Consider the following 12,302-nt stretch of genomic DNA (forward strand, 5'->3'; position numbering starts at 1 on the left):
GTAAAATTTTTGCAATGTATTAAAGTAGTTATTTAAAAAAAATTATTTCTTCTGTTTCTTCTTTTCAGCTTCTTCTTCTTTTTCCTTTTCAATAATAGAGACATATGAATTTATAGTATCCATATCTAGCATTTGCATTGGTTGATTTCGTCTCATTACTGCAATTTCTAAGTTTTTCTGCCCAGATTGAACTACTTCAAGGAGGGCACGAATAGCGAGCTATAAAAAAACATTATAATTAATACATGTTAAGCTTATTACATACTGATGAACTATAATAATGAAATTATAAATTTACCTTTACTGCACCATTTTCAGTGGCTACCTCATCAGCAGTATAGTTTTTTTCTAAAAATTCACGGACAGTTTTGGCAGATCTACCAGTAGCATTTGCTTTCCATTCATAGTATATCCCAGATGGTTCAGTTTGAAAGAGATGTGGAAAACCATCATAGTCAAATCCTCCAATCAGACATGATATACCAAATGGTCTACGTCCATTACTTTGAGTGTACTTTTGCTTGAGTCCAGCAATATACCTTGTTATGTATTCAAGTGTAACAGGATCTTCTACTGTTAGCTTATGAGACTGACACTCAATTTGTGCGCGATTAATGAGAATACGTGCGTCTGCAGTTAAGCCGGCAAATGCCATAACAACATGATCGTCGAGTAGACATATCTTTCGTACAGTTCGTTCTTCTTGAAGTTTAGCAACAGATTTTTTTTCAACACCTAATACAACGACATCCTTTCCTCTAACACCAACCTAAAATAAATAGTTTTGCTTTAAAGAAAGTAAAATCTAAGTTTTAAGTTTTAACTTTACAGAGGTACATACCGCAGTTGATCCCTTTCGGACAGCTTCTTGTGCGTATTCTACTTGTAGTAAATGACCGTCGGGTGAAAAAACTGTAATAGCTCTATCGTATCTAGCAGACATTGTTAAATGTTCTTGTGAAAATGTTAACAAATAGAATATGCTTAGTAATTGCTACACCGAAACAAGACAACTTCGATTAACAGAGTACAGACTATATCATGACGAGACAATTTAACTCGTAACTTCATAACTTGTCATTTTTGAGAAAAGACAAAGTATATTTCATAGAGTTAAAAAAAGTTGGGCACACACTATACTACCTAAAAGTCATCAGAAAAAACACGTTTCCAGATTTTATTTAGCAAATAGGATTTTATTTTTAAGTGCATTTAATAGTTGTGAAAAAGTTTTATTTATTATTCCTTTCCGTATACGTATGATTATTAAAAAACATCTATAGCGACTCTCAGAGAATGATTTTATTATCTATAGAATCTGACAAATAATGTCAAAGATAAGAAGGAGAATATTGATGATTGATGAATTGAAATAGTCATAATGTCAACATGGCGACTGCCGAAGGCGAATTTGGCCCATGGTTAAGTGATAAACTAAGATCATTAAAAACTGATGAAGGAGTATTTGGATCATATATATCAGGTATTTTAGAAAGTGAAGAAACTTTAGATGAAAAAAAAGACGCATTAGAAGGCATACTATCTGAGATTGTTGTAAGTAATTTAACGTAATGGTTAGAATATTTTTTCCAATGCGTTTTATTACAAATTTCTAAGAGAAAAAATTTAATTCCTTTTAGGACAAAGACATATCAGATCATGTTAATGAAATATTAGATAAGTGGGAGTTGTATAAACCTAAAGAAGAAAATCCAAAATGTGCAGCAGACGTTGACATTCAGTTAGCGAAGTTATTGGAATCTCAGTCTTTAGCAACTACTGCTCGTCGTGAGTATACAGAAGAAGAGAAGAGAATACGAGAAGCTATATTATCTCAGTATAGTCAGCTGTCTGATAATGAGGTAGCTAAGCCCAGTCTAAAATGAAACTTGTTTTGTTTTTCTTTCATTGTATGTTTAATATAATACGTAACATACCTATATTTTTCAGCAAGACCAAGAACATGAAGAGGAAAGCGATCGCCAAGATTTAGTTAGAAATACGAATGCATTAGATGTTGCTGCTGCTGCTCGTGAACGAAGAGAGCATGCTCGACTCGAAGCTCAACGTAAAAAAGAAAAAGACAAAGAAGATAGGTATGTTTTATACATTTATTGATAACAGATGACAATTTTTTATATTACATTTCTTTTTTTGTGTATAATTTAATAATAATGCAAATGTTGAAGAGAACTCAACAATTCTGAATTCTCTATGAGCACATCTTTTTAGCAGTTATACTTGATTAGTTTCTGTGCTTGTAATTTTAATTGACATTAAGACTCAATATACATCAATTACTAAGATGATTTGTCTATAAAATATTTCCATTGAAATAAACATCTCTATTAAAATATGTATATATATGTTTAATTTGGTTAAATGAAAACCTAAATAAATTAGTCAATAATAATTTTAGCAAAATATGCAATGTTTTTTGATAAGTATGTATCATAATATAATAAACATTTAATTTTTTATTAAATTTCAGAGAGAAACAAAAAGCATTGAAAGAAGAAAAGAAAGATAAACGCAAAACACAAAAAGGCGAAAGAAAGAGATAGCAAGCAACTTTAAATGTCTGAAACCCAACAGGCTGCTAAAACTGTTAGCGAATAAGTTGGAAACTTTTATGTAGTTTTTTTGCAAATCTATTAAAAACCTGGACTGTATTTCATTGACATAACTATACAGGATTTTTTTTTGATTTTTTGTTTATTTGATCTTATTATCAGTTTTTTATGTTTAATTTGCAAATGTATATTTACTGAAGGATTATATTTTGTTAAGATAAATTATAATGATAATAGTCACCGCATGGTCATTATTTTGAATATTATGGTATTACTCTCTATAAAACAGTGTATTTTAGTTACTTTATGTAAATGTTTGTAATATTTTACAATATTTATGAACATTTAAAATAAATACTAAATTTAAAAAAACCTTATGTTTTATTTTTAAGTGATTATTTAAAAAAAATGGTAGAATTGTATAGAATATTGCACTGAATATAATTCTGTGTAATAACTATATTTTTGACATCTATTCAAAGTAATGATATGATAAGATATTACATTATAAGTACATTATATCAAATATTTTATTAAGAATATTTTACAAGGCTGGAAATATCACACGGTACCTTTTATATTACTTGTATTATCTTTTAATTTCCAAATAATGTTAATATTAATATACATTATTGTACTCCACAAACATAAAATACCGAAATCTTACGATTAAACACATAAAAAATAAAATAGTAGTAAAAATAAATACAAATATTTGATACTTTTTACAACGGATGAATAGCCATCTCTTCTAGACAACTCAATCTAAGAAAGATTTTTAAAAACAATCTGGGTAGGTGATGCTGTCATAAACTTACATACAAAAATTTACAATCTAATACTTATACTTAATATTTATATATTATATATAATATTCGTATATAATATACAGGGTTATTGGTAATTCGACGTATTCCCGTTAGGAGGTGATAGGGATGACTATTTGCGATAATTTTAACCCCCATATGCATGATGCAAAAGTGAATAATAATATATGTATATATATATATATATATATACGAATATTATACACTAATAAAAATAAATATTTTAAGATAGTAAAATGTTACAATGCAAGGAAATTAATTTAAGTCATCTAAATTATTATTTAGGTAATAATTTTTAACAGCTGTTAGATATGCAAATTAATATAAATTGTTTAATGTTTTCTGGAAGGGCATTCCATAACTTTATAGCCCGTACAGTAAATGAGTTATTCAGAAATTTTGTTTTGTGCACAGGCATTTTGAGCATAAGGTATTGCTTAGATATGTATATATGTATATAAGGAAGGGTACCAGAGAAATTAAAATTTTTCACATAATGAGGAGAAAGTCTCATTAAGGTAAAGTATACAATTTGAAACCAATCTGATGGAGATATTAATAGATCCTAACAAACTCAAAAGGATCTCATGATAAACGCAGTTAAATGTGTTGCTAAAATCCAAATTAATCAAAATTGTGAGTTGTTTGTTATCCATGGCTGGACGAATGTCATCAGTAACATTAACAAGAGCTGAGACCGTACTATACCTGCACGGAAGCTGGATTAGAGAGGGCTGAGAATGGAGTGAGTGAGAATAAAGTGTTTAACTACATGGAAAGGAACGGAAGAATGGAAATTGGTCAGAAATCTGAATGATTGATAGGATTAGGTTTTTTGGGAAGTGGTATGATTTGAGCATCTTTCCAAGTATCAGGAAATGTGCTACGAGTGAGGGAATAATTTAGGATGCAGTAAAATAGGGCCAACAATGTCTAGGATTGGAATAATAATTTTAAGGCTTATGCAGTCAGTACTAACGTCATTCGAAGACATGGATAATATGTTCTTCTTAACATCACATTCAGTGATAAAGCAGAATGTTAACGGTGGTAATTTAGAAGTTAGTTGCGAGGAAAGAATATTAAGCCTGCGATTTTTATCAACACTATCGAGTACACAAGGGAAGCGAAATGCTTATTTAAAAGCTCGACGTCAATTGAGTTATGTGATGATTTACCAACTTCAAGCGTTTCTATAAATTTTAAGGTTTTTGTAGTGTCCCCGTTTTCGAGATTTTTCAGATTTGTGGATAGAGCGTCGTTAAGCGTCACTACATGCTGTATTAAATCGATTCCAAACTTTTCTATATCGCGATTAGCGTCAGTGTCGTGCATCTTAAATTTGTATTTAGCATGGTGTTTTTTCTCAATCAGACATTTTAATTCGTCCGACAACCACTGTGCTGGAAGTTGTTTCATTTTAACTGGTCTTAAAGGAGCATGGGTATCGTATCACTGAGTGAGAGTATTAAAAATCGACTTTCTCATTAATCGAGTCAACAGCTAATCATCATCATCATCATAATAAGGCTGTATTAGTCCACTGCTGGACATAGGCGTCCCCTAAGGCGCGGCACTGAGCCAGATCTTCGGCCCTTATCATCCACTTCCTACCAGCCACCTTCCATATATTATCACTCCACCGTGTCACAGGGCGTCCCACACTACGCTTGCCGATTCGCGGTGTCCACTCTAGAACCTTCTTGCCCCAACGGCTATCGGTTTTTCAACAGATGTGACCAGCCCACTGCCACTTCAGCTGGGTAATCCTCTGTGCTACGTCGACTACCTTCGTTCTCTGTCGGATCACCTCGTTCCGGATTTGATTTGTCGGAGAAACGTCAAGCTTAGCTCTCTCCATAGCCCGCTGAGAGACTTTAAATTTGTGTACCAGCCGCACTGTAAGGGTCCACCTCTCGGCTGCGTAGATCAGTAGATCATGACCGGTAGGACGCACTGGTTGAAGACTTTCGTTTTCAGACACTGGGATATTGGTGACGTGCAGCAGCTAATACCGATGACCAATCCAGCTGACGAGCATATCACACAGTCGGATCTGATCCATTACGCAAAATTACGATACAGAAGAGTTCAAGACCAAGGACCAAAATTGTAATATTAAAGCGCATTAATATAAGCACTTAAAAATCGAGTACATAAGATAATAAACATCATAAAATGAAATCACCGTTCGGCATGAATTATTACTTACAAATTTCTCACCATCCTAGAGTAGTAATGTGCCTTGATTATTCATACGATACAGCGAAGCAATCAATGCTGCATCTGCAGCGGTGTCCTCAATGTACGTTAAATATAAATCGTAAAATTAGCTCTCAAAGTCTACTAATTATAGTACTTACCTCAATATATATGTACGTGTATCACAACACGTTACTTAATTACCGGGTCTTTAAAATCCATTTACTCAAAATGTATTTGTGCTTGCAGAGGTTTCAGTCCCAACATGTAACATTAAAATATTGCTGTGAAGCCACAACCAAAGTAATCATCCGACTCTTTTCGTTGAATTATGCAAAAGAAAACCTTTAGTCGCTTTACATAATAAATATAACGCAACGCAACGTTTGACAAAAGCTCATCACAATTAAATTATTAAACGCTTATAATTTTATGTAAAGCGAGCAATAATTTAATACTTGGTAAATGAAAGATCAAAATATTCTTTATTCAAGTAGGCTTATGAGTGCTGGTTATGCACTCCGAGCGCGCGCAATTGGTATGGCGTGCGTACGAATGCTTACCTAGTTCCTCGCCTGGTTAATGGATTACCCACTGATGTACGGAAACCATATTACTCCTCTTAACATTAAGAAATCATACTTTCTAAGTCAGTTATGATAATGTATACACAAAATGTTCAACTGGCATTAATATTCTGTAGATACCGTACCTAGATCTAAGTCTTTGTTAGCATATATTATATATCCTATAAGTATTTTGTTTTTTAAACTTTTATGCATAAATAAATAAAAAAGGCTCAGAAAAGCGCTTTGAATCGTCATGTTACAGTGTGGAATTAAATACACTACGCTTCATAGATACACTAGCTATTTGTTACGGCTTCACCCGCGTTAAACGTTCCTTCTCCTTGCATCATAAGTAGTGCGTTACGTAGCTTGATTATATTACGTAGGTATAGAATAAAAAAATTGTTCTTTGTTATTTAAATATTTTTCATTTTCATTAACTGGAACTCGTTCCAATGCGGGTACGACCATCAAAGTTGTGTTTAAAGTCTATCGTTGGTTGGAATTAAAATATGGTAAGAAAGTCTGCATGCGTTTGGAAAAAACTACTTTACTTTATTATAAAAATAAATTTCCTCTTAATTTCGCTTGTCTATCGAACAAAGCGCCGTTAATATAATATTTTAAAGGTACCTTCTATATAAATAGCATAATGCTGCAAGACAAAAGAATCCCGCTTCGTAATTTTAAAGTCCGAAAAAGTGAAAACCATCTGCAAAGTTAAAGTGTAAAAAGTTATCCTGTTATGCTTTTATGTGAGGTTCTATTTTATTCCGTGAAAGGAAAAGTTGGTGTACGGCTGCGCCCCCGTAAGCTGCTTTGAGATACTTACTGTGAAGTGAGAACTAAGGAATAAGTTCGTTTGACCATTTTCATCTATAAAGTCTTATTTAAGTTTATTGTTTCAATTTCTATGGAAATAAAGTAAATTTATTTACTACAGAATATTTAATTATTATAGTAAATATGTGTAACAAAAATTTAACCCTAAACAACAAACCAAACTTCTTTTAGGAATTAAATAAATTTCTAATTACCACACAATTACTATATATAATCTACAAAACATGTTTACAAAACAATAGTAGATATTAAAAAAAACTGAGCTTTTTTTTTTTTCATTTTCTAATAAAATATATTTAAACACGCTACAAGAATTTTTACATTAAACGTGTCTTCCAAGTGAAATGTGTTTTTCACGCAAATTTACCCTCAGGAAGCTCGAGCCTACTATACTTTAAACGGTCAACGCTCGCTCTACATCCCGACAGTTTTTCATTCCGTAACGGTATTTCAAAGGGTTTAACTAAGATGCCGCTGGCTGAGGTCAATGTACCAACATGTATAAGTAAGGGAAAATAGTTTTTATGGCATATAACGTAACGAAATTTTAACTAGGTAATTAATTTTATAATGATCGCAGCTTAAAAGCGAGGATAATTAAATACCTACCTTTTATTACAAATTAACTATAATGTAAATGTAAGTCACATTCGTTGTTTGTAATGGAGAAAATTAAAAACCAGCTCAATCGTTTAGAAAAGAAAATTACATATTATGAAAAGCTAAATTATTCTGGAGTAATGTGAGCTACAGTTTATTAAAAAAAAACTTGTAATTCCTATGAAAAAAGCTATACCTAATGTAACATAAGGCGTCGAATTTTGCTTATAAAATATGTCATTTATTTGGCTTGCGCTGCAAAAACTATCGATCTCAATAAAATATTATACTTAGTAGGTGCATATATGATTACAATACTCATTAGTACTCACAATAAAGTCTGTGAGGCTGTATATCTAACTACGTTGAAAAATGATGATATTCGTGTCATGATTAGGTATTAATCTTTATCCAATTAAATCTATATCTATAAATAGTATAAAACATACTCGTTTTCGTTCTTTTTTTAAACTACTCAAGCAGTTTTGTTACACTTTTCAGTTTTCACTAATAGAAAGAGCAATACACGAGAAAGATTTGTGTATGAAATTTGTAAATGTTTTGTACAAAATGGCTTAACTATGATGGTGTTTTATAAGAAATTGTTTTGTTAAAAATGTATTTTTGTACGCTTATGTAGCTAACAATGACAAAACCTTAGGAGATACAATAAAAAAAAAAGTACCCAAAAATCATAGGTCTTAAAAACGTCTACCGAAAACTCCGTAACGGGATGTGTCTATCTTACTGTTTCAGGTATATCTACTTATAATAACTATTTTAATTTATCACAAATTTGTAAAAATCTATGTGTATAAATAGTTTGCGAAGCCATTTTCTTAAATTCATTGTCACACGCTTTAGCACGTTTTAGGATTATTTTAATGTTTTTTTACATTTCTATAACATTCAATCAATTTTCGAAAAATACAGAATTGATCTCCATTAGCAGTCTGTAAATTTCCCACTGCTGGGCTAAGGCCTCCTCTCCCTTTGAGGAGAAGGTTTGGAGTATATTCCACCACGCTGCTCCAATGCGGGTTAGTGGAATACACATGTGGCAGAATTTCGTTGAAATTAGACACATGCAGGTTTCATCACGATATTTTCCTCTACCGCCGAGCACGAGATGAATTATAAACACAAATTAAGCACATGAAATTCAGTGGTACTTGCCTGGGTTTGAACCCGAAATCATCGGTTAAGATGCACGCGTTCTAACCACTGGGCCATGTCGGCTCTCATAATTGATCTCCATTAAATTATATTTTTAAAACATGATAAAAAGCGTGGAGCTAATACTTCTTGCCTTTCAGGCAGGATATATTATAAACACAATTTTATTTAACTAAAATAACTTTGTATTTTTAGAGTAACGACTGAGTTTCTTGCCAGTTTTTCTCGAAGGATCTACATTACAGTTATAGTTTTACTTAATATAGATGAATTTTCAATAATTGATTCAGAAGGGTTTTAACTAGTGAACAAAATGAAAAAAAAATCACTCTGGCTTTGCTAATGTGCTCCGCGTAATCCAATACAGTTAGTATTACGATATAAATGTTTTATGTAGACCCTAGTGTACCCATGAGAAGTAGTCATGACTAGTGTTAATATAATTATTTTCTTTAAATTTTATACAATAAAGTTATTTTGTATTTAGTAGCCGTCGATGGCGCTTTAATGTTGATGTTATTCAACCGATATTTAGTTGGATAAGTAAATGCCAGTCAAATGTCTACTATTTAGTACTGTTATGTATCTAGTACTTGAAAAAAATCTACGCAATGTATGTTCACCTTAAAGGATAATTTATTATTATTTCGTAAATAAAATTAATGTAATCCGTCAAAAAATATCAATCTGAATTTGATTAGCCGCGTAAGCATGACGCAATCCTTTTCATGAGGATTATGCAGAGGCACACGTGGACAGTTTTACGGTTATGTTAACAGGGTTTATACTTACGAGTTGGAGCGAAATTTAAACAGATTAGCGTCGACCCGCGACCCTCGCTGGTCTTTATCTCAGTACCCATTCAGTTTTTCAGGATTAAATAGCATTAATGTACGTTCATTTATTTAGAAAACAAATGGTTCGTATCTTTTTAACGATTTGTAACACAATTTTAATTTCTAACTACATTTATAATACAAGCTGAGTAACTAAATTGAAAAGTTTTGTTTTCATTAGTCTCATTTTTATGAATGCATCGTTGAAATGTCGTTTTACAGTATTGAAATTAATGTTAAGTTACCGCTTGTTCGGAATGTAGATTCTACTGAGAAAAACCAGTGTGAACAAAATACCTTACTTTTCTAAAAAAATTAATGCCTCCAAGTAGGTATCTTGTAAATAAAATGATGTTTTTTCAGACGTGATGAATTTTAATACATACATATATGGAAATGTGGTTCATCTTCCTAAGTAAGTACTAAGTACTATTACTACCAACTAAAGTACTAAGTAATTTATTGAATATTTAATGTGAACATTAGTAAATATATTTTAGGCAAAACACAAACTAATAACATACAACAGAATCAAAGAAATGTAATATATAAATACATTATTTATTTTCACAATATATTATATTTTAACGAGATATAACAATGTTATTATGTCTGTGAAGCGTTTAAAAAATAACGAACGTAGGTATAAGTCTGTAGATCGTACATTCTAAGCTGTTTCTAGCTTAGTAACGTATCGTATTACTTACTTGGATTATCCGCGCGAGATGAGAATGTGATACGACTTTTTCAAACTGAGGATTTCCGCAAGATGTTGTTTTCTGTATGTTAGTGAATATTTTGGCTTGTGATTTTTTACTGCATTATTTAAGGAAATTGTGTCTAATAAGTAAAATTTTATAATAAGCCTGCCGTTGACCATATGTATATATGTACATACAAACATCTTAGCACTATTTCCATGTAGGTAATAATAGACTATCGGATAAAATCATAAATATTAGAAAAAATATTTTTGAGAATTTCATAACGCGCCAACGCGCGTATTTTCAATTTACTATGATTAGGTTCCATTAAATTCTGGTAGTTTTATACAAATCGTTATAAGAGCTATATCGAAAAAAATATACTTATTTTAAATTTCTAACATTTACTAAAAAATGGTATAAGTATATTTAATAAACAGAGTAATTTAATGTAATTTAACTAACAGAGTAATTTTTATTTGTCTGTATATTTTACAGTATGTACCTAAATTAGTACCTTAAAAATATGATATCTTTAATGATTCCATAATATAATATTGAATGCTCAAATAACGTTTATTTTTTTCTCATAAAAATATTTCCTACGGATCCAGCAAATAAGTTTCCGCAATAAAAATGGAATGAAGTAAAATCAAACGTCAAAATGTGATTGATGCTGTTTTATCAACATTCATGTGGTCTGGGTGCACAGATCTCTCTCGCTATATTTCTTTCTGATATACACAGTATATCTGTATATGGGTGCCAGAAATGCTGTAAATAAAGCAAATTATTCCATAGGAATTGTTGTTAAATCCTAATATATTTCCTAAAATTATGTCTGTATATTTGACATTGCAAGAAAACGCTACATGAGAGTAGGGCTATGCCCTTACCACAGTAATAAATACATATATAAAGTATCAAGTATATATGCAACTAAAAAAAAACAAAACTATTATTCTTTAGCAATTTTTTAGGAGACATAGCATTAATACATTAAGTAAGCGAGATTATATGTATATTCCCAAATGTAATATTTATGTAGAAATAATATTTTTTATTTTTTTACAGATGGATGGATATAAGGTATAAATTGATAAAAAAAATGGTAAAAATTATATCGTCTATTACTTTGATAAACAAGTCGATTTAAACTAGGTGGTCAAAGATTGAAAATTTTGACTCTTGCAACGATTGAAAATTTATACTTAACATGAGTACAGTAAATTGCACTTCAATGCTTATCCGATAGACATATACTATTTATTTCGACAAATTAATGAAGTAGTCAAAATTCAACAAGAAGTTTCATTTCCGATTTTCATAAATATTTTCAACGGTTCGTCATATGAGTAATTGGTTTTACTAATGCAAGTTAAATTACATTTAAAACAAATTCTGTTATTGTATAAAGATTTTCGTATTTTATATTACGATTGAGAACTATTGGAAAATACTCGTTTATTGCGATCGGATGTTCTTCAATGGTGTCAAATGTAATCGTCCGTGACGCGCTTCGTGATCATTCCTTTGATGTTATCCTTTATAGAGGCATTTGAGCTTATTCCATTTTCTTTCTTTGATCAATCTCGTTTGTATACACACGAAGCATTTTTAAATCGGATTAATTTCAATTGTTAAGCGCTACAGTAACTTCTGTTAATCTATTACGTTACTCAAGTCACATCTATTTTGGTATTGTATACTTTCTTAAAGTAATGTAAAGGAAAAATAAAATGTTAACATTAGTTAGCTTTGTGCCTACTTCAGTTTAGCTTATACCTCCGCTTGATATTAATTTTTGTTTGAATAATATATTTATGTGTTATGTGTGACGCGCTGATAGCGAATATTAGTCGTGAAAAACATATTTTTTTTTCTAGATTTAACCTTGAAAATAAAATTATATTCGAAGCTTATATCTATACCTAAACAATTTACTATAAAATAATTTACTATTAAAGACGAA

The 12,302-nt window shown here is 30.9% G+C and overlaps 2 protein-coding genes across 2 annotated transcripts; one reads left to right on the forward strand and one right to left on the reverse strand.

The window, feature by feature from the left end:
- Position 1: 1 nt before the first annotated feature.
- On the reverse strand, positions 2-1,077 carry LOC113395167 (proteasome subunit alpha type-7-1). The gene is made up of 3 exons (XM_026632734.2): positions 842-1,077; positions 299-769; positions 2-219 (listed from the first exon to the last, which is right to left on the reverse strand). Exons 1-3 carry the CDS (start codon positions 941-943, stop codon positions 43-45), a joined length of 750 nt encoding a protein of 249 aa, XP_026488519.1. The 5' UTR covers positions 944-1,077; the 3' UTR covers positions 2-42.
- Positions 1,078-1,292: 215 nt separating this feature from the next.
- Positions 1,293-2,949, forward strand: LOC113395176 (coiled-coil domain-containing protein 43). The gene is made up of 4 exons (XM_026632747.2): positions 1,293-1,554; positions 1,641-1,862; positions 1,951-2,096; positions 2,492-2,949. Exons 1-4 carry the CDS (start codon positions 1,390-1,392, stop codon positions 2,562-2,564), a joined length of 606 nt encoding a protein of 201 aa, XP_026488532.1. The 5' UTR covers positions 1,293-1,389; the 3' UTR covers positions 2,565-2,949.
- The last annotated feature ends 9,353 nt before the right edge of the window (positions 2,950-12,302 follow it).

This window comes from Vanessa tameamea, chromosome 4 (genome assembly GCF_037043105.1).
Source record: "Vanessa tameamea isolate UH-Manoa-2023 chromosome 4, ilVanTame1 primary haplotype, whole genome shotgun sequence".
Lineage (NCBI taxonomy): Eukaryota > Metazoa > Arthropoda > Insecta > Lepidoptera > Nymphalidae > Vanessa > Vanessa tameamea.

Bases quoted from the DNA above. Each gene is read 5' to 3' on its own strand.
- LOC113395167 (XM_026632734.2), bottom strand. From the start codon at position 943: ATGTCTGCTAGATACGATAGAGCTATTACAGTTTTTTCACCCGACGGT. The intron at 770-841 runs GTATGTACCTCT...TATTTATTTTAG, and splicing joins TCCGAAAGGGATCAACTGCG to GTTGGTGTTAGAGGAAAGGA. The intron at 220-298 runs GTAAATTTATAA...GTTTTTTTATAG, and splicing joins CTGAAAATGGTGCAGTAAAG to CTCGCTATTCGTGCCCTCCT.
- LOC113395176 (XM_026632747.2), top strand. From the start codon at position 1,390: ATGGCGACTGCCGAAGGCGAATTTGGCCCATGGTTAAGTGATAAACTA. The intron at 1,555-1,640 runs GTAAGTAATTTA...AATTCCTTTTAG, and splicing joins GCATACTATCTGAGATTGTT to GACAAAGACATATCAGATCA. The intron at 2,097-2,491 runs GTATGTTTTATA...ATTAAATTTCAG, and splicing joins GAAAAAGACAAAGAAGATAG to AGAGAAACAAAAAGCATTGA.